At 41.5% G+C, this 27,861-nt stretch overlaps 2 protein-coding genes across 3 annotated transcripts in view; both read right to left on the bottom strand.

Annotated features, from left to right (window-relative positions):
- The window catches only part of ppp1r37 (protein phosphatase 1, regulatory subunit 37), a 33,819-nt gene extending 13,965 nt beyond the window's left edge, over window positions 1-19,854 (bottom strand). The window contains exons 1-3 of one of the 2 annotated variants that reach the window (XM_079353583.1): window positions 19,767-19,854; window positions 18,065-18,646; window positions 4,968-5,065 (exon numbers count right to left, since the gene is read on the bottom strand). In XM_079353583.1, coding sequence (XP_079209709.1) covers window positions 4,968-5,065; window positions 18,065-18,626 — 660 coding nt within the window. In that variant the 5' untranslated portion in view covers window positions 18,627-18,646; window positions 19,767-19,854. Of the gene's footprint in view, window positions 1-4,967; window positions 5,066-18,064 lie in introns of both variants that reach the window. The other variant, XM_079353582.1, reaches the window with a different exon arrangement.
- A 778-nt stretch (window positions 19,855-20,632) lies between these two features.
- Window positions 20,633-21,049, bottom strand: h2af1al (H2A histone family member 1a like; the record flags this gene model as incomplete). Its single annotated transcript, XM_079353182.1, has 1 exon — window positions 20,633-21,049. One exon carries the CDS (start codon window positions 21,047-21,049, stop codon window positions 20,633-20,635), a length of 417 nt encoding a protein of 138 aa, XP_079209308.1.
- Window positions 21,050-27,861: the final 6,812 nt, after the last annotated feature.

Genomic DNA, 27,861 nt, shown 5'->3' with positions numbered 1-27,861 from the left:
GCACACATTCAGTGTGAATTAACAGCCAATCCTCACCTACCATTAACTGAGGCACCTGTCAGTGTGGAAGACTTCATCAGTGTAAATACCTCTCTGAAAGAGCTGCCAGAACCAAAAATAGTGCATGACGCACAGGGCGCCTCTGCATGAGTGCTGGTGTCAGTGTGTATGTGTGTGTGTGTGTGTGTGTGTGTGTGTGTGTGTGTGTGTATGTGTGTGTGTGTGTGTGCGTGTGTGTGTGGTGGGTGGAAAACATGTAGCTGTTGATTCCCTTTCTGATCTTGCTATTAAATGGTTTAATCATTCTTTCTTCACTGTGCTTCACTGTTCTTTTAGTGACATTTCCTGATCATGAGGACGCTTCAAATCAAGTCAAATTATCAGCAGACCTGAAGTCAATCAAACAAAACATCTGTATTGTATCTGCAGACTGTTCAGGGGCTTTTGAAATCTTGACAGTGGCCAGTAATAAATGGATTTGATAGCTAAATCGAAAGTAATTCAAAAAGAGTGGGTGATGAAATAAACCCTGCATAGTGTTCCTTAACAGCACTGAATGGCTTTACGGAGACAAACGTGGAACATCTATCTATCTATCTATCTATCTATCTATCTATCTATATTTTATATACATATATATATATATATATATATATATATATATATATATATATATATATATAAAAAATGCAAAAGTTTAAATGGCCGGATTTCTCAATTCTGGAAATATTCAACCAGTTAGAAATGTTCAGTGCTGCAAGAACCAAACCCGGTCCCATTACTTCAAGAAAGAACAATCTCCAGTGAAAGAACGTGTTCAGGAAGCTAAATAAAGTTCCTGGAGCTAATTTAAGCACTTCCCTTCATCAGGAAAGGGCTGCAATCAAACCCGTCTCTCACACTTTTTTTTTTTCTTTTCGCTCAAACTATGTCGTTAGTTGGTGAGTAACAGCTTGTTGTACTGTAGCTTGTGAAGCTCAAGCAACAACCCAAACATGGGGGGATATGAGTCCAGCATGTCAAATAAACCAAAACCAATTACTGTATTTCATGTTTCTTTTCCCATGTGTCCCATGTGTATGTTGTGTAAAGGACTTTAAATTGCCTCATTGCTGATATGTGAAATTAACCTTCCCTGCAAGTGCAAAAATAATCTGATGAATATTTTGTGGAAAATATCTTAAAGCTCAGTCTATTGGCCAAGACATCCCTCATAATCTCGGTATCGTTTTTTAAATCCCGCTCATTAAAATAACAATATGTCTTTGCATTGTAACAATAAACCAGAGTTATCCGTCGTTGTCCATATCTCTCACTCATTTAGTCCGGGCACACGTACTGCTAAGAGTCTGGCTCTACTTTAGGTTTCGGCCAACCAAGTCGACCAGTCTAGAGGGAGCATTTTTCTGCATATTCAGAGAAATAAAGTGTGCACCCTGGCTGTATGCAGGACGTTGGCTAACAGGGAAACCACTTATCGTACAGGGAAATGTGGTGGCAAAATGTGACACAAGGCTACCAAGTGTTCAGGACCCAAGACTCTGCTGGAAGTTACTGCAGAGCCGGCATTCAACATGAAGCTGCTAAATAGTGACCCTTCTAAAACTGAGACTCGAACAACTGGCCAGAGAAATACGTAGCCTATAGGACCTCTGGCAAGCAGCCACGTGTACAGTTGGACTTAATAAAGGAAGCATTTAGAGTAAAAGAGGAATGAACTGTAAAAAGGCTGAGCTCCTCACTGGTCAGCCTGTTGGTCTGACTTGTTTATGTGGATGGTTACCGTAAGGATGACTCAGCAAAAACGAGAGGGGGTGGTTTTGGACTAAAAGACCACAGAGGTAGGGAGGGATGGAGTGCAGCCAGACTTTGCAAACATGAGCAATCAAAGAAAACGCTGAATACGGTGGGGAGGGAAGGACGGGAAAAAGGCGTGATATCTCTGTGATATCCAGAAATCCCAGGTCCACGTGCTCCTACTCCCAGTGGAAATGAATCCAGACAGCAGGACTAAACAAGGCTAGCAGCAGTCGATTAGCAGAGTGATGTGCTTTTCTACGAGTGGCTGAGACGTTAACCTAACGTCTCTCAGCTGACCAGGCGTATGGGGATTTCTTTGCGGGGTCTATTGAATCAAAGATCTGTGGCTCGCTTTACATGAAGTCACACACGTGCACAGCTCCAGTGGAGAGGCACAGCGAAGGGTTAATGAGTGTTTGCTGCAGCGCCTGTTGGGCCAAACAAATAGGAGAAAGTGTTAATGTGTCTCTGCTGCCAAGTCTCCCTTCTGTTCTGTCAGTCTGACTGGAGAGGGCATGACATGATGTTCCTACAAAAAAAACATGCATCCGTATGCTTATATGTGTCAGAGATATGTTATCCAACATTGATATTTTCAACAACAACAACAGGGTGATGTATGTAGCCTTAGAAAAAGGGAGCACCAGGTCAGATATGAACAAGAAACTGATTTATACTTTTCCAGACAGTCTATGTTTAAAGCTGACTTACACAAGCTCGGGTACTGTTTTAGTGAGGCAGGACCGATAGGACCCAAAGCAACAAAGAAGCAGACTCTTTAAGCTGTTTTATCTGAGAACATGTACCCCCCTCTAGTATCATGATACCACTTTCATTGGGACTGGTCGATCCGTGGGAAGTAGTTCACAACTCAAAGGGAGGTTTAAAAGCCTTTTTCCCCCTCTTTTTCTTACAATGAGGTCACACCTCCCATCCATTTTCTGTCCTCTAACAAAATATACATTCAGTGGAAACCTTTGACAATGATTGTGCAGATACAATCATTAATGTGCAGTAAATCATGTACTAAGGCACAAGGTCATTAGGAATACAGAAAGTGCTCTCAGGCTTCCCCCACTGGGCTTCAAGAACTACTTATGCAGAGAGATTATGGGACACATGACTGTGCTGCCTAACCCACAAGGGAAGGCAGAAAAAAAAAAAAAAAAAAAGATAGAAAAATGTGTGTCCCTGCTCGGAGCAGTAATCACTCGTGTTGGAGAAAAAAAAAGAAAGAAGTGAAGGTTCCATTTTTACTGAAACTGGTAGAGCTCTTGATCAGAGTCATGCCATGGTGCCTCATGTTGTGCCCTAAAACATCAGTAACAGGCGCCTGAAGTGTTTTCATCGTCTCAAGAGAAGGTTTACAGTTTCATTCTTGGAACAACTTTATGTTCAAATACTCAAACAGGAACTTTTATAAAAGTTTTGAGTGGAGCTACCAGGAGTTCCTAAATGTTCTCAGCTAATCCAGCACCTGGCTGCTCAGTGCACCCGAGTGATGCAATCATTATTTTTATGATAGTATAGTTATGCTGTAGAGCCCTGTTTTACATATTGTTTTTACTCCAGCTATTTTATTTAACTTGCACAGCATGTACTCGTCCATCTTCTTCTTCTTATGGCCCTTCTAGCACAGGGACATGTCAAAGCCCATACTAGTGTTTTGAATGTATGTAAAGTACAAATTGTGGTCTATACGACAGGAGGGTTGGACATATGAATACAGCCCATAATACTACCCGTTGAAAAACCAAACTTTCCACTCAAGAGGAAGCATATCTTAAAACATACGTTTAACCTTTGTTCTGTCCAATTGAAGTTTGAATGTAAGTTTCTTTCTTTCTAGAAGTTTGTATTGTGAATATTGAGGCACTGGCTTCACTCCCTGATGACTGGGCAAACACAGTTTTCACTAAATAAACATCTACACACACTTGGTGTCTTTGTTTATGAACAGGTTGATGGAACTGTTAAAGTGAAAGTCGGAACTTTTTATTTTTTTGAGTTGCTTTCAAATCAACCAATCAATGCATCAAAATGCCGTTTTTATCCTACAAAGATCTGCTTCTGTCTGAGGGATCATGATTTCTGAATGAATGTTTCTCAGCTCTCTCTGTGGGGGAGCTGCAGAATTCAACAAAGTTTAAGTTAATTTTCTATCACCCGACAAAGCTTTTCCTGTCAAAAACTGTCTGGAAGCTGCTTCATGATAACGTATGTATGCAGTGAGTGATGATTGCATCAATCATATTTGGAGTATTAAAAAAGGGGAAAGAAAGCAGGAGCTCAGCAGGCTGGGGTTACAGAGGCTTTTGACTGCCAAAGGGATTTCACTGGGGATTAAGATGTCTCACGAGAGGTGGCAAATAACCTCATTTCAAGGAGAACCACTGTTCTCATTCAGAACCTTTTCTTTGAAACGTCTTAAATGGATCAAAAAAATATTTTCCTTTTCTATCTGCAAACAAATTGAGTTAAAGCCAAAACATCAGTGAGTTAATTAGAGAAAACAAACAATAACTAATACTGTGTAGCAACAATTTTCCAAAGTTCACGAGCGTTTTAAAGTTTAGTCTTTACTGAGAGTCTTTAGACCTTTTCAGATTGTGTTTCAGCAACAGACCTGTAAATAAGCTGCCATTAATTCTTCGTACTTTGAATTCAGATTGTTTTACGGTGATGTAGCAACCAAGAGAGCACGGCACAGCAGGAGCTCCACATACACACAGTCAGACATGCGCGCACACACACAGCACTCGTCTCCCCCGTTGGCTCCGCCGATAGTGTAATGCTGATACCTGTTACTGTTTGGGAAGACGAGACAGAGGGCAGACCACTTCTTCCCTCCATTACGCCTCCGAGACATTCATATTGAAGACGACACGTCAGTCACAGGCAACAACAATGTGCCTTGAAACGACAGTCTGATTAGCGCTGAAGTGGGCCCCCAACAGTGGGGCAATTTTTGTGTGTGATTTTGAATTGTGTTACATGAACAGGAACACTTTTCTACCCTAAATGAGTGCATGTGATCTAAACTATTTGAATCCAATGAACAGATATCTAAGTGTACTTTGTCAGAATTAGGTCTGCGACAAAGGAGTGACTGTGTTTACGCTGATTTGTGTGTTCAGCTGTGTTTCTGTGTTTTACTTGAACCTCACCTGTATTTGTTTGAGCACTTTGGGTATGGGCTTACAGTTGAGTGTCTGACAGGCCTGCTTGTAGGAAGAGAGGATCTCCTCCACCGTCACATTCTGAGCTGCAACACACAAAAATAAAAATAAAGATTAGCATTGCTTTTAATACGTGAACACATCTGTCACTTTTTGTAGAGTAAATGAGTACACAAACACACAGACACACAATATATGGTTAGCAATATGTCTGTAGATTTGAGTGTTTTTAAAAGCTTTCCTGCTTTTTGATAGTTTCGATCGTTAAAATGACAGATTATAATCATTTGAAAACACATTTAGCGGTTGGTTGGTGGTTTCCGATAACCTATAGGTTTGTAAAATGATTTACAAAGCCTCTTTTTTTTTTTTTTTAATAGCAAAGCTGAAGTACAAATGCATCACGGTTGCTGCATTTGCTATTGTTATTTTCTGACAGTCACCTTTTTCAAAACAGACAAACAAAGCATCTGAAATGAGTTCAACTGGATATTCACGATTCAGATGCTAACCCTAACCCTGCAAAAATAAATATAAAAAGGTTCTCCTGCAAAATCCAAAAGTATCAACATGATGAAGTTAAGCACTGGGTCAGAGTCTCGGTTAGGTCACCTGTTTGTGTCTGCCTTGAGGAGCACTCTCTTGACAGAGAGGATCAGAAACTAGAACCCTGTCAAAGGGCTCCATTACTTAAATCAGCAAAAAAAGGAGGTATTGTTCTCGGTGAGTGTGTGGGTCAGTCTGCTGCCACTCCAGACTGTTGCAGGGTCTAACTCCAGTCACATGACTGGGCAACATTTGAACCCACTGTTCTGGCTAAGAGACTGCTGGGAGATGAAGTGTGAGGCACTTGAATGAAGGACAGAAAAATTATGAAGCAAATGAAACCAAAAATATTATAACCTCCACATGTGCTTTCACTTTACTAATACATTGAGGTGCTCGGTGTGTGAATGGGATTTTGTGCTGCAGCCAACATTCTTTCTCTTACCAAGGTGAGACGTGTCTGTCCTTGCAAACATGGGCAATAAGAGAAAAGGCTAAGAGCAGACTGGACTAAGCAGAGTTATGATCATCTGTTATTAGTGACAACGTCGAGCATGCGAGACAAGAGTGCAGCAGCAGCAACAACCGTGTGGAGATGAAGGCGGTTAAACTGTACGTCTCTGTGTTTGTTAACAAACAGGTCAGAATAAATAAGATGCTCACAGAACAAAGAGCATACATGTCTGTCCAACCGTGCTCTGCTCAACCTCAATGCAATAATCAAATGTCAGACCATGGTTCAAAATAATACAAGAGACATTATTGTGGTAAGTCTGAAGTACTGGTGTGTGTGCATGTGGGAGGCTATATGAAAGAGTTAGCCAGGGCAACAAGAAAACAATGAGAAGACATCGTTTACTTGTTTTGAAGCCCAGATCAAGCAGTCCTTCAGAAAACTGTTGGAGTCCAACAGCAGGCCCTGGTACATGTACACAAACAAATAGTAAAGCTAGAAAAAAAGAAAAGAAGACAACTACTGCTAAGATACATATTCTTACTTCAACTTAAACTAAAGACTCACAGTTTTCTTACGATACATAAAAAGGATGCACGTTCACACGGCTGTTAATAAATTGTGATCAGGCACAGAAAATAAATTTCTTCACTTTAAGCTATCAATTAAATGTGAATAGATATTTAGATTTGTCCTAAAAACCATATCAGACTGAATAGTAACCTCTGGTTAAGACACAATGATAACAAACAACAACAACAGTATTGTGCTGGAGGTAGACTTCCCACTACTATTGAAGGGTTACTTGATATCAGTCAATACTCAGGTGTAGGTGTTGACATTGTTATGTTATTCCAGTATAGATATTGAAAAATCAAAACAGCAGAAGACACAAGACCATTATACGTGATAGTATCACAAATGAGGCTCGGTCATTTCTTGATGTGATCGTTTCAAACGTCTTTTCTTTTTTGGACTTTTTCCCCAGTAAGTGTCTCCTCCCTGCTGTCTTCCAGTAAGAATCCCTGGTGCAGCAATAAGCATGGAAACCCTCTTTTGGTTTAACTCTTCAAACAACTTTGTTGACCACATGACCAGGCCAGTGGTTTCACTACTGGGAAGCAAGCTCTTTGTAGCTGCACGCTGTACAGGAGCTTCATGCCTGTCCCACCAATGTGCCCTTTTTGATTTCACTTCAAGAGCTTTGGACACAACACAATTGGTAAAAATAGAACAGTCCCTGTTTGGTCTTGTATTGCCTTCTCATCTTTTTAATCAAACAAATGATACCAGCTGGATTTGAAGGACACCAGGCATCAAAGGGCTCATATTAGATTAGAATGGCTCTTCACACCAATGACATTGTATGGCCCGCCTTAGAAAAGCCTGTTTATGTGTGAAAATGAGTGTATGGATGTGCATAAAATTTTAGCATTTTGCCTGCAGCCTGAAAAGTTAATGCTTTAACTCCGTGGTAAAGCGTTACACGTCTTAGTTAAAAATCAAAAGGACAGAAATGTAAGCGGACTCAAAAGCAGGCTTGAAGTGTGTTATGAGAAAGCACAGCGAGGGCTACAACACGTGTTAAAAAAAAGCTTTAAGGTAAACTATTTTATTTTGCTCTTTTTAGAGTTAATTAACATTAAAGATCACAAAAAGACAGTCATGATCATGATGACTGTCATAAGCATCCGTAGCAGCAGAAATCAATGTCACCCAATAAACGCTTTTTGCTTTCTTTCCTGATAAAGTCTCTGGATGTATTGTGTGGATTCGACATAAATGTCTTCAGCACATGAGCGTGTGACAGTACAGTGTGTGCTGCCAGTGAACACTGTGTCCTTGAAAAAGTGTTATTGTACAGAGCTGCTGTGGAGCAAGTGTGTGTAAACACTTCCTGAGGGAAAGGTGGGGTTCAGGGTCCCATGCTAAGTACACAATATTCTCACACATACTGTCGGACATTAATCAGAGAAGGAGAGCCGAGAGCGACACAGACACAGACTGAATAATAAAAGCACATGGTTCTCATGAATGAAAGGCAATATTTCGCTCCTGGGCACAAAATCAACTGATACAAGTGAAGAAGCTGAGGTTAAAAGGCACATAGTGTATATAAAAGAAAGAAAGACAAAAACCAGTAACGGAGAGAGAAAACGTTAAATTCTTTGGAGCTGAGTTGAAGCTGTTGTCTGTGTTTTTGCTTGCTCTGTCTTTGTTTTATTACACCCGCCCCAAGTACTGCTTGTACATGCATGGAGGGAGTGGCTATGAGGAGCTACAGCAAAAAGGGGGAGAGGGGGAGTGGAAACAACCGCTCAAAAGACATGTTGGAAAACCAAGGTAGGGGAAGTGGAGAGGTAATGAAGTGCAGAAAAAGGTTTGTATAAAGCCAGAGTGCAAAGGATCAATAAACACACCTCATCCTCTGAGAGGCAATACCTTGATTTCTGAATAAATCACTGCCATCCAGACTAGGTGGTCTCACCCCCACACACGGTGAGAAGTCAGTCAGCCCATGCTCATGTCATGCTCATGTTAAAAATCCAAAGTGAGCTGTCAAACGCTTTTCTTATTTGTGCTCTGACCTTTCCTTTGACAGTCAAAAACCTGCTCTTCATGTTGGACTGAAGGCAGAGAGCAAGGGAAGGGCCGCTTATTGCTCTGGATTGAGATTTCAGGTGTGGAGGAGCGAAGAGGAGACGAAAACCACACGGAAAAAAGGAGTGCATCTCGACTTTGACAAAGACAAACAGCGAGCCTTGTGTCTTCTCGTGCGACAACACACACTTTATCTCTCTCTCGGCTAGCATTGCCGGGCCTGTGAGCAAAATCATAATAAAAGCAGGATTCTGCAGTAACAGTTTCGAGCTTGCTGACTCAGATCAACAGAGGTAAATTTAGCACTGTGGGCTTCATGGTTCGGAATAATGATGAGTGCTCGACCACTATCTGGCTGCGGCAGATGTAGCTTTTAATTGAGCGAACATTTTGTGAGCTGCAGTTATTTTTGCCATAAAATGGCTGTTTATGTGCTAACAAGTGAATACAAATCAAAGTTGAGCTTCTTCTTCATTTTTTCTTTTTTATTTGTTCCGCACATTACGACACACAATGCTCACAGAATAAAAACTATTCACAATCCAATCCATGTTCAGAAAGGAGCAGGGAGAAGAATACATCTTGTTTTGCCTGCTCCTTACTCAAAAAAACCCAACCCCAAAACAAAACAAGAAATGTCCGGATGGATTGACTTAGCAATCAATTTCATGGCAACATAAAACGAAACAGAGAATTTTTTGACACAGAGTTTTTGACCTTACTGAAGGTAATAAGGATGATCTAGAGCAGGAAAATGGAAACCGATGCCCGACAAGAGAGACCGAATTCAAACTGGTTTGATCTTGTATGTTGAAGGATGTGCCTGAAACTGTCGACTGGATTGTGATTATAACACAAGTGTAAAGACAGAGGCTTGATTTACTGTAGGTCATCATTAAACCAGGTTGGATTAAGATCGAGCATATTGTTGCTCTGTGGCATCTTGTCCACAGTTCACAGCCAGTTGGATTGGTATCTTGGGGCGAGGGAAAAAAAATGAAGGCAACCAGGGAGCTTTACCTGCCATTAATTATAAATCTATTAGCTGAACAACTGGCAGAGCTACGACAAGTGCAGACACGTTGAGATGACAGCGCTGAACTGACATTATGCCAAAAGCTCCTTCAAGAAAACAAAGATTTTTCAGTTAGAGCCGCCAACCTGCTCGGTCCTTCCACACCTTAAATGAACTTGAGTTATAAAAGCAGCAGGTGAGGTCAAGCTTGTCAGCGCAAAATGATTAACATGCATTTGAGTCCAACAATAGCAGGCAGTGATCAGAGCAGTAGACCTCAAATGACCTGAGTTTAGAATCAATACAAAGACACGACAGTGTAACTTCTGTAGATCACGTTTCAGATGGTAAATACTGCAAAGATAAACGACCTCAGGTTCACTTCATCGTCCTTTTGCACTACTCACCACTGCACTGTTAGCTTTCTATTCTTATACATAAGTCTCTAATTACTTGTTTAGAGTTCTTAGTTAATTGTTAATATTTAATGTCTATATTTGAGAGCACAGTCTACTGAAGTTCAATTCCTCGTGTGTTAAAGAAAATCTGCATTGGGAATCTGATTTATGTAACTAATTGGATGTGAACGATCCAGTCGGGTCAACTTTGTGAAGACTTTACCTGAACACTTTTTTTCTCACACATCTTTCTCACACGTGTTCTATCATTCCTTTTAACTTGATGTGAGTGGAGATTTCAAGGTGCGAGAGAGACCCAGCCCTGGTATGAACTAGGCTTTGGAAAGGGTTTTGCTGGGCAGGTCATTGTTTGTAAAGGTAGGAAGAAAAAAAGAAAAAACACACATCCCTCAAACCTGTCTGACATCAGATCAGGTTGACTGCATCCTTCTTCTTCTTGTGACTTTAGTCAAAAGCTTGAACGAGCTTCTTAAAAATTGTAGCCTAGTCAAGGACAAGGGAGGCAAATTAGCCACAGCTAGAAACCTCCTTTTATGCGTCCCTGTTAACTACCGGTAAACCGATTAATAAAAAACTAAAAAAATACATTTTTCTCTTTTTTTTTTTTTTTTTTAAAGATTTATTTTGGGCCTTTTTATGCCTTTATTGTAGAGGGAGGAAAGTGGATAGAGTCGGAAAGGGGGAGAGAGAGTGGGGAGAGACATGCGGGAAATGGGCCACAGGCCGGACGCGAACTCGGGCCGCCCGCACGAGGACTATAGCCTCACTACATGGGATCGCGCGCCTTGCCGCTGCGCCACCGACGATCCCCGTTTTTCTCTTTTTCATTCTGTGCACAACTTTCTCTTGTTATGTTTGGTAAGCATAATTATGAACTTGCCTTACCCAGAATTGATCATGTTAAGGGCAAAACAGATTTAGTGGCTAATATTTAAAAAAAAAACCTGCTTTTAAATTCAACAAGAAAAACTTCCTGCAAAACTGAGTTAAATGTTTTTCGGCCAAATGACGTTTTCATGCCAGACTTTCTGATGGACACAGATTGCCTCCTCATTTCTGTATTTTGTGTAAAGCAGAACAGAAGTATTCAGCTGTGAACTCATTATAATAAGTCATTGCCAATGTAACGCTGTGCCACATTTGTGAGTTCATACTGCATATAAACTTCCTTCTGTGTAATTGTGACAACTCCTCGTACATAATGCATTGTTTGTTACTAACTGCAGCAGCTACAAAACACAAGACGTTCTCTCCTCTCTGCAGCTGCACATCATACCACTGATGCAGTCAAAGCCTCCTGAGCCACCCACAAAAGGTCAGAACACATCGACCCACAGAGGGCCGACAGTAAGTGTGGGCTCCAGTAGCTGCCTCAGTTTGAGCTACTCTTACTGTGACAGATGACTGGACTGTGGATGAATAGCTGTTTCAAATGTTAGCGTCCCTACAAAAGGCTTCATAGTGTTTTTGTACCCCAACCCACCCGGGCATCATCAAAAAAGCAACGTCCCTGCAAATCATATATAGCTGAGTCGTTTCTGTAAAGAAATAATCAGCGTAAAGTCAGATCTAAGGCAAATCCAAATGAACTGAACGACTTCAAAGAGGTCATCTTTGAAGGTCAAACCACAAGTGGTTCATTGCCTAACAAAATATACCATCATAAAAAATTAAAAAAACCAAAAAAAAACAACTTAGCAGGTAGCACACATGTAGCATGGGCCTTCGTTTGAATGGTTTAGAAATAAATACATCTGTGATGGTTGTAAAGGACTTGGAAGATATTGGTTTCCACAGATATCTGGAAACTTATCTGCTTTGGCCTCGTCATCTTTCACACCTTAATCTCTTACTCTGATTCTTCGGCCTGTTGAAACAGAGTGAAAACAGACTGTGCAGGCACTTCACCCTCCCCCACACCAACAAGGAGGGGGAAATGGGCGAAGCAAGTTTTTGCACGTGTACAGAGGAAGATGGGGCACTTTATTGCATCGTCAGGCAGACAACTGACAGACTCGGCATCAAACAAAGATTCCACTGAAAATGTACGACCTGAAATAAGGTCTGAAAAAACCTCCGCCCTAACGGATCGACACAGTCGGGTTTCACTCACTGACAAGGATAAAGCTTACTCCGTGTGTGGAGAGCTTTACATATGTTGAAGACTGTAAAACTACTACAAAATAGTTTTTGTCGTCACATCTGGTTTAAGCCCAGAACAATGTGAAGTGATGTAACAGTATCCTAGCAGGCCATACTAATCCATAAGAAGTGACGACCAGTTCTTTAGAAGGATTTGCTTTGTGACAGAAAGGGAAAGATAAAGTAGGTGACAGCAGGAAGCATGAGGTCTTCAGGATCACCTTAAAATGATCATTTAGACATCATTCATCAGGTTTCGGAGTCTTCAATAAAAAGCAACAACTGAGGATGCAGCGTTGACGCAACAGGTAACACTTCAAGGTGAAATTCCTTTCAGCCAGTGGTTGAAAAAAAAAAAAAAGGTTTCTTAAATTTTTTTGACTTGAAACAAAGCACAGTAAACACAAATATAACCAAGTCTAAGTTCTGTCTGCTATATTATGCCGTCTTTAACTTGTGCAAGTCTGTACACACCCAGAGATGTTGCATGTTGTCTCAAGATGACGATGAATCTGATCAAAATTGGATTCAACTGTAAAGTCCCTTTTGAGGAGGTTTTCTGTGGTACCATTGTACTGAATCATATCACAAAGAGAGGCCTCCCTTTTTTCCTTCGTCCCTCATTGATAGAAATGAGGAGGACAGAAGATGACAGCTGTCAGTTCAACATAATTTAATTCAACCAAACCAGAAGGAGCATTTCAGCATGCTTTGAGAACAGACTGACAACATCGGAGTAAACACTTTTTACAAGCTAACAGCATTTTGTCTAAGTGAAAACAACAGCATTCACACGATGACACCAACGTATGCAATAACATGCAAAGCCTTTTGGGCACACTTCCAGAGACAGATTTGAGTATGTTTGAGGTGGAGCACAGAAGTGTTGCCATCTCCTACTTAACATTCAAGTGCCAGTGTTCAAAATAGCCCCCTCTCCCAGTCTCACTCCCTGCCATTTCACACAGCCGTGCTGTGGATGGTGACAGCAGCGTCATTCACACATGACAGCTGGCTGCCTGGCTGGTCAGAGGTGGGGCAAAAAGGCAGGGGACTGTGTCACTGCTGCTGTTTACCCCTACCAGTCTGCATGACAAGACAGCAGCAGCAGCAGCAGCAGCAGCAGCAGCAGCAGCAGCAGCAGCAGCAGCGGCGGCGGGTAAATGCAAAGAAGGAAGACAGAATGGGCATATTTCAGGCACAAGCTTTCTGCTTAAGAATAGATGATCAAAGGATTTCACCACCCCCTTTACATAATTGAACTCAATCCATCCCCGCACAGACATGCCCAGGGCAGTGGGTCAAAAGCAAACAAAGTAAATTTGATGAATTTAATGATGTGGCTTAAGAACTCGCACTGCTTTGCAGGAGTGTAATCACTGCATATGAGTAAAACCCCTGTCATCTATTCCAAGTCCAGATCAATAATTAACAGACCGCAGTGTGGTGAGACTGAGGCCAGATCTGACTCAATTACAACACCTGCAAACCCCCAGGCTTCCTCGGAAACTTACATCCAACAACACACTACTAGTCCTGTACTGGCCCTCAGGGCTCACATACACAGAGCTGCAGTATGCTTGGTTTGTTGACACATTACTGCAGACAAAGCAACTACTGTGAGAAATGTCATATTGAAATGTGTAACTTTCAAAAGCATCGGGAGTGATGGGTAAGTAAGTCGATTCCTCCCTAACCAGCTTAGCGTGGTACGTTTGGAGGGTTTATCACAAAACATACACAGACGGACTTTCTTTCTCAACGACTGAAACAAAGGTTCATGTAGACCGGCTGAATTGCACAACGAATGAGAGTTAAAACTAGAGGGCTGTGCACTCAGCAGATATTATATTACGTCTGTGATACAGATATTACTGAATCACAGACGTATTGTTAGCGTGTATTGTTGGTAAGATAATAAATCTAAACACACGTGCAAACTTCTTGTTTTGGAAACAATGTCATCATGCCGTTGTTTTTTTCAGCAAATGTCCATGTCCACTAGAATAACAACAGAATGACAAACATTTACTTCATTAAATATCTTTTGACTTGTAATTTATTCTCCTCAGTAGAAGTACAAACTCACTTTACGTCTCCTCGTGTTAATAAAGAGGTGACATTTGTATGACAGCTGGCATTACCAGCTGACTTTAGACTTAACTTGGCTCAATGAACTCTCAAATATTTGCACTCATGTCTGTTCCAATAGAAGAACATTTGCACATCTAAAATGTACGAGACAGGCACATTGCAGAAATAGAGTCAACATTATTGTTCAGTTTATCAAATGTGACGAGGGTGGTTCAGATCTAACGTCGTTTAAAAACAAGTTCAAGTGTCTAGTTAGTCCAGAACGCTTCCAAAAGCTGAACTGAAGTCAAGGTTTTCCACTCTGTGAACTGGAAGCTTTGCTTATCAGTATGTAACTTGGTCCCCAGCCACAACACATAACATTTCATGGGTCAGAGAGCCTCGAACATCCTGGTGCCAAATGGGCCTTGGGTCTGAACAAGAGACAGAACGGCACGTCGGCCAAAGAGTCGGGTGGCTTGCAGGACAAACAGTCATTAAAGTGAAGGAATTTACTACTCAACTACAAAACGTTGGAATAAAAACGACACCAGATGTAACAAATGATCTTTCAAGAGTTGCTAATTATCTCTCCAGTGTTTCTCTAAAAACACAAACAAGCAAACGTGACTGAACATAAACTGTTTGTCTCCGTTTAAGAGTGTATGAATAGCTAAAACGTCTGATAGAGCTTTGCACATGCTTCCATGACACAGTGCTTCCCTGATTTTGGCCAGAGCTTCACTGAACTGGCCGGTCTGGGAGGAGGAGCGAAGGGAGCAGGGGAAGCAACGCAACATGTTGGGAAGTACAGAGAGGTGAGCAAGTTCATGAGATGGTATGCTCTAAGTCAGAACAAAACAAGATAGGCATTAGTTACTACAACCTTAGAATATTTTAGTGATATTAAACTTTTACTATAGCCTCATAATACTTCAAAACTAAAGCTCGCAGAAGCAATTCAACTCTTTTATGTTTGGATGTAAAGCCCACACATCATATGCTCGCTGAAATCACACTTCAATCTGCAAAAGAAAAATATGGCCCTTTCTCTTAACCAGCTAAAACTCCAGCTGTGAGTGGATGAAGCTTGTGGCTCTGTGAGCTCAGGCTGTCGTGTTTGTGACAGATGACATAACACAGGGACCTAGAGAACCTGACACTGGCTCATCACATAAAGGCTCCGGCTGGATCCTGAATCTATTGTGGCACAGAGCAGCAAATGAAGCACGAAGAGCCTCAGAGATGAGATTGAGATACATTTCATTTCCTGGATTTAAACGCAGATAACAGATATAGATACAGATATACATACTCAGATGAACTCTGAGCCTGTCCTCAACAGAGATGTCAGCAGAGCAAAGAATGGATGTTGATGTTAACATAAAGCGTAAAGGATCAGAAAAAAAAGAGAAATAGGACAGGAGTCCTTAAATTACTCAAAGACTACACATTTTCCCAACTTATTATAAATCGAGGTTGTATGTGCTGTAAAGAAACAATCAGCCCTGCAAAAACACATAACCCTGAAGATGAGTTTGAAAAGGAATTTAAAAAAAGGGTCTTCATCTGCTTACCTCAAGGGTTTAAAATCCTGTTGTTATGGTAATACTCTGTTTAAGTTCTGAGTCAGGTCATGGCAATGCAAAGTTTTATTTAAAATGAAACCGGACTGAGTGGATTTTTTTCAAAGCCCTTTTGACTCTCGTCTGAAAAGGCTTCTCTAATCGTGAGCTGAAGAAAATGACCAAAAGAAGCCTTTGAGGTGGGAGGCAAACTGTCTTCAAGAACTTCAACCAGTTCCTGTTGCATTTTATATTCAACTCTGAACGTCCGTGTGCACGATTTTCCCAGAATTTCCCCTCTTGGGATCAATAAAGTAATATCGTCTGTCAAGATACCAACCCCAGTTTACACCCAGCAGCTCTGCCAACTATGCGTCTGTGTGAACTGTTGAATGGCATGCACGTCATTTCAAGGGGACAAAGATGCAGCCACATTGGAGTTTGGAGGTTTTTTTTGGAGTTTGTCTTTGGGGCCATATTAAACTGACATTAGTTTTTCTCTTCAGAGCAGTTTACTTTACTTTAAAAAAAACAAAAAACGGTTTCATGGGTTGAAAATTCAGAGCTCTACAAGCAAGCTTTCACACAAAACCCAATGACTGACATGTTCCCAACCAGTAAAACAAAACATCACATCTCATGTGATGAAGTCCTACCACCGTCCCCTCCTTGACACAATCAGTTGGACCTTTGGAACATAAATAAACTACAAGATAAATGTGTTGGGGTGAAGAATCTGAGCCAACAATACAGTCATCTAGATGCTTGACTGTTTCCTGTGCCAGGTGTTTCATAAGGTCCTTGAGATCTTGGCTCACCGGCCTTTACTGCTTGACTTTGCCCCCGTGGAGTTAGGGTAAAGATATTTAATGTGCATGTTACTATCAGAGTAGTCGCCTGGCATGGACAGATACAGAAACATCTGACAATTCAACAGGGTTTGGTCAAGGGAAGTGAAGGGCATGAATGCTACAGAAGTAATATGATGCCGAGTCAGTTACGATTACACTCAACATGAATGGACGGATGAGGATGGGATCTCTCCAAGTGTCCGACTGACCGATCACACACATGTAATAAAGGAGATTATGAGACAGCACTGTTCATGCATATCAAGCTTGTAGCTACTTCTTTTTATGCCCCCTCCCCCATCACTGACCCTTGCCTTGGCCTGGCCTACATTTGTAGTTTTAAAGGTTATATCATTAGGAAAGAAAAAAAAAAAAACACATTCACTGGCTTAACCTTAGAACTGCAAAAGTCACATGGACACTGAAACCACGGGGCCAGCTGTACAGTCAAAACAACAATGAAATATCACATATTGTCAGATAGAAGTTTACTGTGTAACTTTGTCAACTGCTGTCACAGTACTGTGAGCAAACACCTCCAGCACTTTCTAAAAAGGAGCGTAGCTAGCTTCTCAAAAAAAGAAAAGAAAAACAAGCCACCACGACAGCTGAAAAACTCTGCCTAAGTGTTAAAAGGAGGAATAATAAACAGACACAAAAATGTAATAAAATCAAATAACAGATCTAATAGGAATCAAACCAGGAAATCAGAAAAAAAAACCTTGATTCGATGTAAAACAAAAGACATTCATTAAAGCATATGAATGTGAAAGATCTCATTTGGACGTAAGATCTGGTTCCTTGTATAAACACAGTAAAGGCTGAGCACCATCCTGCATGAGCTTCCTTTAGTCGGGTTTTTCACTGAACAAACAGGAACCCAGCGGCACACCTCAAGGAGTGGTGGGATCACAAAATGGCAAACAGCACCAGCCTGGGACTATACCGAGATATTTAGCTGTTTAGGGTGGAAAAACAAGGTTTTCTTTGACTTATTTCACTATTCAAACCAAGAGAAGAACTTCTGTTTGAAAAAGGTGCAGGGGCGAAGGTGCTGCCTGAGGACGTAACTGGCGGTGGTGTTACTGTACATAGGATGACGAGCTTTGAATAAGGACACAAAAGAACATTCCTCTCAGAGACACACCTCTCAGGCATCACTGTCAATATCCTTCCCACAATCACGTTTTTACTGACGACACATGAACTGTACGCTGTAGGCTATGACACGGCATGTAGCCTTTCAACAAGAACGAAAGCTCTTTAGATTTGGCACTTCATATAGATGCTGCAAAAGGTCCTTTGAGAGGAAATCTTGACAAACAGTATTAAAATGACATGCTCATACTAGTACAATAGACGAGAGCAATCAATGGAAAGTAATTCACACATAAAGACATGCAGAGACAAATACATTACCATGTCTCCAGGGGTCCTTGGGCTCCACTGCACCAGACACTATATCCTCATCTGAAGGAAATGTCACCCTTTTGCCACTTGGTTTGTGTTTGTCATCTCCCTCCTTCACTGTAGGGTACAGTCCAGCCTGGTCTGTTGGGGCAGCTTCTGTGCTGCCAGTCTGGTTCCCTTCTGACAGGCTCTCAGCTGGGACATCCTGAGACTTGGACTCTGAGTCTGAAGTATTGTCTGAGAGTGACGTGTTTGTCAATTCAGCCTCCAGCACCCCACTCTCGTCGAGACTAAGATCCACACCTATGTCCATGTCACCACCATCATCATCCCCTTCCTCGACAACAAACCCAGCCAGACTGTCATCCTTTTCTTCTTGTATGGGCTCGACTTCAACATTGTCCCTGTGCTGCTCGTCATTAGAAAGGATTAAGTCAGTGGGATTCACTACTGCAGGGGTGTCTTTGTCACTTCCCTTTGTATTCCCATTAACCTCGTCTATTTCCAGAGCATCTTGAGCCTGGTGGTTATCCTCCTCGGCTGCCTGAAGGTTGTCCGTGAGCTGAGGCATCAGGTACGTTTCAGAGGCATCTGTGGGAACAATATTTTGTATTTCTATGTTGCTGTCCGTCATCAGTTCAGATATTCGGGGAGTGACCCCTTCTGTGTTGTTGGTAGTGTTGTGATCATCATCCACATTGCTCTTTGTCTTGACATTGCACAAATCTAGACACTGCTCTTCGATATTCATGTTTTCATTTCCAGCCAAACTCAGACTTCACTGTGCCAGACAGCCTTGATATTGAGTTAAACAGTAACTAGGAACCAAACTGACATGGATAAGTCCGTCTTAGATCTCTGTCTAGGATCAATTTATGTAGAAGGGCACCTAACTGTGTCCTTACAGACTAAATTATATCTAAGTGCAATCACAAACTGTTTAAATGAAGAGGAGGGCGAGTCAACTCACCCCAAAATAAAAGTATTCTTGTTAAAGTGAGATTAAACACACCTTCAATACAAGGAATGTGTGATATTCATGCAAACAAAGTTGTTGCTTCAATAACATTTTTTAAAGCAGGGAACTTTTCAACATTAGTCAAGACAGGCAGACACCACTTATTATTTTTACTAACCGTGTCCTATGCTTCAAATGTGAACCGACAGCTGACTCACAGACAGTCAGCACATTGCTAACAGTGTTTAAAAGCAGCGGTACAGTCAAATTGAAACGAACAAGTCACTCAGGGTGCCTCCATTACGCTACAGCCCCGACGCCAAGCTAATTCAGCTGCATGTATTTTTGACCGAGCGAACGTTAGCTAGCTCGCTAAAGTTGTTGCTCGACGATGACGTCCAGGAGGCCCGTGTAATAAGGGACTGTAATGTCAGTCCGTCTCTCCCAAACAAAGTCCATTCTTCTGCGTCGAGCAAAAATATTTTCCGGCTGTTGCTCCTTTCTCACCCTGGCATCACAAACCTCGACCAGCGATAAAAAAAAAAACAACACACACAGACACACACACAGGCGTCACACTCGAGTAATGAGCGGCTCCTGTTAGCGCCAATGAACCGTCCCGGAGCTAACACACCTGCCGCTATTGACACGATGGATTAATATGAGATTATAAAGATATAGCAGCCACTCAGGTCTCCGATGTAGATCCCTATCCGGGAGATGTGCGCTCAACCTGTTTTTGTCTAGCCTTACCATTCGCTAGCTTGAAGTCCGACAACTGTTTGTTGTTCACACGTCTGACGTCAGCACGTCGGGTACCTGCAGGGGTACGTTCAGCACGCGCAGTGTTACAGAGGGTTGCAAAAGAAGAAGCGAGTTAAGACAATACTTTACAGCATCCGTAGATTAAACAGTTTACACTGTGTGTAGCAAAGTTTGGTGTTGATCCTTCAACTCAATTGAAATTATAAAATTATTTGGGGGTGAACAACGGGGAAGTTTGACGCACGTTTAAATTGAGTAGGTGACATGCTCTCAGCAATCAAAAATATAGACTTTGCCATTAAGGCTCTCCATTCAGCTAAACAACCAGGTTTCTATTTTTTAAACCCTAGGCTATGTCATCTTGTTTCTTTGGTCACGGCTCTAACCCCTAGATAATTTGTCTCATTTACGTTGACAATGATTTTACAGTGAAGATTGGACCAATTGTGCTGTACTATTTATACATGTTGACACTTACAGTTGCTGCAATGCAAAAATGACACTTTGGCTCACTGAAATGTAACCGTTTAATAAATTGATTTAAGGTAGGCCATGGTTTGCATTGCAGCCAACTCAAACACCTGCAGAAGTGATGTGTGTTTCTCCAATTCTTCTGCAGAAACAGTTTGGTACGAGTCTTCCAATTAGTTTTACAAAGTGAGACTGAAGAAAAATGTTCAGAGGGTAATGGCGTTTTAAAGAAGAGTACAATGAATCACTTATGCTAAGAGTTCCGCTGCCATTGAAACACATGGGTCCCTTGAAGTAAGGACACATACCATGCTAAATAACTAAGACAAGCATGCTTTAAGAACATTTTTTATTAAGATACATTCACAGAACACATAAATCATTTAAAACTCTTGAGACTGGACATCCTTAGCTGTGACGTCATCCTTGGGTGCCTTGCTCTTTTTGGGCAGAAGGGTTGCCTGGATGTTTGGGATGACACCACCCTCTGAGATTGTGACCCCTGCCAGCAGTCTATTAAGCTCTTCATCATTTTTCACCGCCAGCAAGATGTGCCGGGGGGCAATACGTTGCTTCTTATTGTCACGGCAGGCGTTTCCTGCCAGTTCCAGGATTTCAGCACAGAGATACTCCAGGACAGCAGCCAGGTAAACTGAAGCACCACTGCCAACCCTCTCTGAATAGTGGCCTTTTTTCAGTAGTCTGTGAATGCGGCCTACAGGGAAACTGACCCCTGCCCTGGAAGACCGGGACACTGAGGTTTTTTGTTTGGGTGCAGCTTTCTTCCCACGTCCAGACATCTTTGACCTAAGTAAAGAGAAACAATTAATTACAGATTACATAGAGGCTAGTTAAGAAAAGGCCTGAAAGTAACAACAGTTTCCACCCCAACCTAAAGTTAAAAGGCATTTTTCACCTTCAGTTGAACAACTCTGCACCCATTGAGGTGAATCACATCAAACTTCACTGTAAACAAACTCACCAGTATTCTGAACTTCTTTCAAGACAGGACCACAGCTCCTCACTGAAACACAGAGCTCTGCTTTTATATCATTCAGGCAGTCCTTTGTTGATTGCTCACACCTGGTAGGTTATCGTGACCACCTACACAGTTCCAATTAGCCAAAGATCACACACTTTTGTCCTATAAGGTTCATTTCACTGTGAGCAGTGACAGGACACCTAATCAAAATAGAATGGTGAAGAGAGATTACAAATTAAAATGAGTGGTCAATGAAATTTAGACAGTCGAACCTCTTAGTCAATCAAAGATTACTGGTCAGAAATTGTAATTGCTTCAGGGAAATTTCAATAATAGTTGCACATTGGCATGGATAATTTGCATGTGTTTTATGTAGCTAAGAACATTAGGTATATACTTTTAAGTGTTTTACATTGAATACTACTTTATACTGCATATTTTTTACTGGCTTTTCCCCTATTAAAACATCTATGCTGCATTTAATACATATCATTTAAGCAATTGTGTAAATTACTATAAAAAATGAAATATTTCCATAGATTCCATCTTTTAAATGTGCTGATCAACACCTCCAGCAGATGGCAGCACATACTTCAAATTTAACACTACTTGACGCAATTTGGCCTTATTTTGTATTTTACACAACCACTTACTCTTAATGCTGGAGCACTTTTTAAATAACACCTAATGGTGTCATGGTCCTTCAGTTGAAGATGAGTTGCTTAACTGTGTCTGTCTCCCTCAGTGCCTGCTGTGCTTACTAACTGCTTTTGGGGTGGGGTATTGATGACTCATCTCCTTTACCTTCGTGTACAAACATCCTTCTGTTACAGTAGAACACACTGAGGCTCATAAAGAGACAAACGTTTCATACAATTGTTTTTAGGGGTCTGTGTTTTCTAACTTTTAGTGGTAATATCTGATTCTGAGGGTGTAGCACTTAAGGATCAAAGTTCTTTATCAACCTCTGAATTGACGTCCTCTCACATGCTTTCACTGAAATGTTCAGCCATATCTTCTTGATCTTTGCAACATGTTCATTTTAAATTCATCACATATTCTAGTTAATCAAAATGCATGAAACCTTTTCCAGAAGTGATATTGCTTTTAACTCAATGGGTCTCAATATCAATGCAGTGCCATCTCCATATGCATATGATTCAGTTAAAAGGTGACACAGAACAGCTTTTAAGACTGGGGAAAAAAAAGGTGTAATGTTAGTCAATGAAGATAGGTGTATGAAAAGCAATCAAAGATTTGGTTCTTATGGAAAACATAAGCAGACATAAATAAACCGGATAGATCTAGCCTCGCTTTTGCACATGCAGGTTAAACTCCCAGTGGGGTGTATTAATTATGTAGAATGGACAAAGAGGACCTTCAAGACGATCTCCCTTTGCTGAGCTGTCAGTAAATATCTTACCATCACTCTGAAAGCAATGTCAGCCACCTGTTTTAAACATATTATATCAGTTTCTTTTTTCTTATATGCAATGATAAGTCAAAGTTTACCATATTCGTCCTTTGTTGCTTTTGCGTTCTCCAATAGGATGGAGGGGGGACAGAGACATTTTGACTGTTTGTATTCACTTTAAAATATGGCAAAGGGCCAATTGCAGAGCAGCGGGAAGACAAATTGAGCGGGGACCTTCCCAGCAGGTCGTCCTTGGCCAGATTGGATGTGATTCTGTTCAACCTCTCAACATCCTCCCCGACATGAGGAGGACAGGATGGGACTCACGAGCTGTCACAAAGCGACTCCCAGTGCACATCTCTGCGGATGGGCTTTCAAGAAAGTATAAGCATAAAGCCAGTGCACGAATTGAGCTGGTTTCCTAACACAATTTATTTGCACTCAGTGGAGACTGGATCCCTGTAAGCTGTAGTTTTTCATCATGCAAGTTGTCATCATTGAAACAAGCCATTTGTTGTTTTTTTTGTGTTGTTCTCCTGGGAGTCTTCATCTGGATAAAGATTGAAGGCCCTCTGTATTTATTAGCAACAGTAGCTACTAACACTGAAGCTTGTAGTCTGCTGCCGAGTGATGAAAGGGGAGCGGAGGAAGCAACGAATTGATCCAAGAACACGATGAAACTCACAGGTTGAAGGCAAAACCAGACATCAAAGCTATATGAAAACTTCTTTCATGTGTGTTGGCAAAATCACAGCAAATTGTGTGATGTCTTTTCCAAAATTAATTGACAGCTAGTTCTTTGCATCAGAGACATGGGCAGGTTTGCGATGAAGAGCGTCTTGAGCTGACACTGAGGTCTCTTTCTCTTTTCTCTGAGCAGTAATACATTTGTGGCCATGTGGCCTTAAGGTGGATAGCGCTGTTACTTTGACCGCTAGTTTTTCCCCTTTCCTCAACTTTATGGAGACTACAGGAGATTGTCTGTTTTACAGAAAGCGATTCATCTTCTACATGAATCAAACTCATGGGTCAATGACTTCTTTCAGACATGCAGACCAGCTGCACAACAGGAGTAAAGCTTTTACGTGGAAAGAGTGTTCTCTTTTGAATTACGAGCCGTTTTCAAAGGGCGTGCATGACCCAACTCAAAATTAGAAAAGCTCTCCAGACATTTTTCTTTGATACTGTTCATCTCTTTCAAACAATAATAGCCCATTCTTTACAGACCAATCTTCTCTCTCTTTCATAAATTTCCAGAGGACAGCATCATTAGCCTCATATGGTGCTTGTCAGCAGAGAAAAGGTGGCAAATGCACCTTGCCCCTCTTGCAATCTAAAGTAATAAAAACACTATTAATGGGAGGCGTCTGCATTGGAGGGTGAGTCGATCTGTGAGTCGATTTACTTTGATGATGAAACCTCTAGACAGCTAGAGTGCAGCCCAGTGTGCTGAGGTCTCCGTATCCTTAGGTGCTTGAAGTGTGACGCCTCTGGAAAAAAAAAAAAAAATCCTGTGAAGCTGTGATTATTTTTCCATAAGTTCTTCTGCATCAGCCAGGGCTCTCTCCTATTAAATAAACAAGAAACAACTCCAAGACAAGGTCTCACGTTATGCTCTGAGTCAATTATGCGGTATTTTATGTTCAATATCATTTCAGTTTTAGCTTTTTTTTTGGACATTTTGGCAGAAAAACAAATGTAAGGGTATAACAAGCATGTTTGTTTTTTGTCTTAGAAGCTTGTGTGAAAAAAAAATAGGACTAGAGAGTGGTTGTGTGGGAAAAATCAGGTGATGAAAAACCACAGTACATCAAATGTTAAGTGTTCTTTCTGTTTGCCAAAGCTTTCTTGCTGAGCAGGAAACGATAAGAAAATATCTTTGATGAACAGTCTGATTGTGGTGGCTGGGTTTCTGGCGGTGGTTGAGGGACGACACAGTCAGATGGTGGTAGCTTTGTGTCAAAGATGTCGGGCGGTACTAGTGCCAGATTGCCTTGTTGAGCCTGGCTTCTGCTGCCGGGACAAGGCCTCCTACAGTATTGTTTAATCAATCCAGAAAAAGGCATAGAGGTGAAGGTGAAGCTGAAGCGGGCTGTAAGCCTTCAGACAAACAACAACCTTTGTTTTTTCAACACCTGAGGTAAAACTGATTGCTAATATTTTACTAGTTTAAATGAACATTACACACAGTTATTGTTGTTATCATCATATAATTGATTTATGGGCCAGAAAAATAACCCAGTTCACTGTCGGATGACGTAATTTTTTATCAAGATAAGCTGAAGGCATAAATCAAAATGTCACATAAACCTTATATATCCTCAAATCGATGTGTGGTACAAAGGAAACATTTTCATTTGAACATTCCCACTATGCAGTCCTCACCTTGATATGTTATTTAAATAGATTGAAGTCTGGTCCTCCCCTTGCTTACTATTTCGGGATATTGAATTTTAGAGCAGTGTAGAATTCTCTGCCCTTCCTCATCTTTTGCATCTTCCTACGCGTCTTTTATCCGCCGCAGGTCCGTAGCCAGCTGTGATGGATACCATATGTCCATACCACATGTCACTGGTTTCCCAATAAAAACCATTTCCCTTTTTAAACATTATAAAAACACAGGGTGGACCTGGGGATATATAAAATCAGGGTAAGATTTGATCTGGTACTAAGCACCTGTGTGTGGGGACTGACCAGAAGAAGACCACCACATATCCACTGCCACATCATTAGAACAACGAAGGACAAAGAGATTTTCCATTATCCACCCAGCCGCTCATCCGTCCGTCCCACCTGTGCTAAGACCCATGCTTTTAATTCCTCCATCTGTTTTTCTGTCTTTCCTTTGTGTCTCTCTTTCTTTTCAGCCATAACTAGTTTTGGCTCCCTCCCACATAATTCTCCACTGCACAAGTCCTTTTTTTCGACCTACTTCTCTTCCTGTCCTCTCTCTCTCTTTCTCTGTTTCTCGCACACACACACACACACACACACACACACACACACACACACACACACACACACACACACACACACACACACACACAGAGGCATTCACACACTTCATTTCTTTAAATATTCATTTCCGTCTGTCTGTGATGTGTTTTGGGGAGCTTCCTGTTCCCAGCCCTCCTGCTTCCCTGAGAACCTCCATGTAGGAAGTGGCAGTCCTGGCACTGAGTCCTCGTCCTCCGCCTCCAACCGGTCACATTCCCACCTTACAACTGAGAGGGCAATAGAGGGAAAGAGAGAGCAATGGATCCCTTCCATTAAAGTTACTGTCCATTTCTTATTACTGGCTCCTGGGCTCTGTTACAAAAAATGTTGTTGCAATAGCCTTTTCCCAGACAATAACTACCTCTTTACTGGACAGCCAGCTCAACTGTGGTAGCTAATACACTAAGCATATTACTCTATTTCACAGCTGGATGTTTCTTAGAATTTCTCTGATTCTTTTGACAGAAACTATTCCCAGTGTGTGACTAAAAACTTTTCAGTCAGTTTTTCCTGATCATAAAAAGTGAACTCTAATCTGTGCAACTTTATTTCAGACTGGAGAATATTTACTAGTTGTATCTGACATCATGAATTAAAGTTAAGTTTTCAGGTCACAGAGGGTAAAGAATAGTTTGAAAGCAAAGTATGAGAGAATCTTTCTCAGGTGAGTGAAGCTGTTTTTACATCATGTGAAATATGTGGAAATATGACAGAGATCAAAACGTGTTTAATTCTTGGGTAAAAACATTGGAAGTGGGTGGTCTGTACATGTTAACCCTTTGTATTATTTCATCTGTAATGGATTTATGTTCCCTGCAAACTTTTCATGTATGGATTTATTGATGTGTCCTAGGCTATATACATATTCTGATATATGGCGACCATGACGCAGCTTTTTTGAAATACCAGCTTTATCATCTCAGACTGTTTTATTTTCTGCGTCTTTCCTTTCTTACTCTTGTCAAAGTTTGCTCCTTCTGGTTAGTCTGATGTGTCTGACCTTTTCACTGCCCCTCCATGATTTAATTCTTACCTCCCTCTCCCATCCCTCAGATCTGAGCTTCCCTGCTCATCAGCATATATACTCAACAAAAATATAAACGCAACACTTTTGTTTTTGCTCCCATTTGTCATGAGATGGACTCAAAGATCTAAAATTCATTCCAGATACACAATATTACCATTTCTCTCAAACATTGTTCATAAATCTGTCTAAATGTGTGATAGTGAGCACTTTTGCTTTGCTGAGACAATCCATCCCACCTCACAGGTGTGCCACATCAAGATGCTCATCAGACACCATGATTAGTGCATAGGTGTACCTTATACTGCCCACAATAAAAGGCCACTCTGAAATGTGCAGTTTTGTCTCACAGCAAAATGCCACAGATGGCGCAAGCATTGAGGGAGCGTGCAATTGGCATGCTGACAGCAGGAATGTCAACCAGATCTGTTGCTCGGGCATTGAATGTTCATTTCTCCACCATAAGCCGTCTCCAAAGGCGTTTCAGAGAATATGGCAGTACATCCAACCGGCCTCACAACCGCAGACCACGTGTAACCACACCAGCCCAGGACCTCCACATCCAGCAGGTTCACCTCCAAGATCGTCTGAGACCAGCTACTCAGACAGCTGCTGAAACAATTGGTTTGCATAACCAAAGAATTTCTGCACAAACTGTCAGAAACCGTCTCAGGGAAGCTCAACTGCATGCTCGTCGTCCTCATCGGGGTCTTAACCTGACTCCAGATCGTCGCCGTAACAGACTTGAGTGGGCAAATGCTCACATTCGATGGCGTCTGGCACGTTGGAGAGGTGTTCTCTTCACGGATGAATCTCGGTTTACATTGTTCAGGGCAGATGGCAGACAGCGTGTGTGGCGTCGTGTGGGTGAGCGCTTTGCTGATGTCAATGTTGTGGATCGAGTGGCCCATGGTGGTGGTGGGGTTATGGTATGGGCAGGCATCTGTTATGGACGAAGAACACAGGTGCATTTTATTGATGGCATTTTGAATGCACAGAGATACCGTGATGAGATCCTGAGGCCCATTGTTGTGCCATACATCCATGAACATCACCTCATGTTTCAGCAAGATAATGCACGGCCCCATGTTGCAAGGATCTGTACACAATTCTTGGAAGCTGAAAATGTCCCAGTTCTTGCATGGCCAGCATACTCACCGGACATGTCACCCATTGAGCATGTTTGGGATGTGCT

Source organism: Symphodus melops (assembly GCF_947650265.1).
Source record: "Symphodus melops genome assembly, chromosome: 10".
Taxonomy (NCBI): Eukaryota; Metazoa; Chordata; class Actinopteri; order Labriformes; family Labridae; genus Symphodus; species Symphodus melops.
Note: the sequence above shows the minus strand (reverse complement) of the source record. Positions and strands in the feature narration are given on the sequence as shown.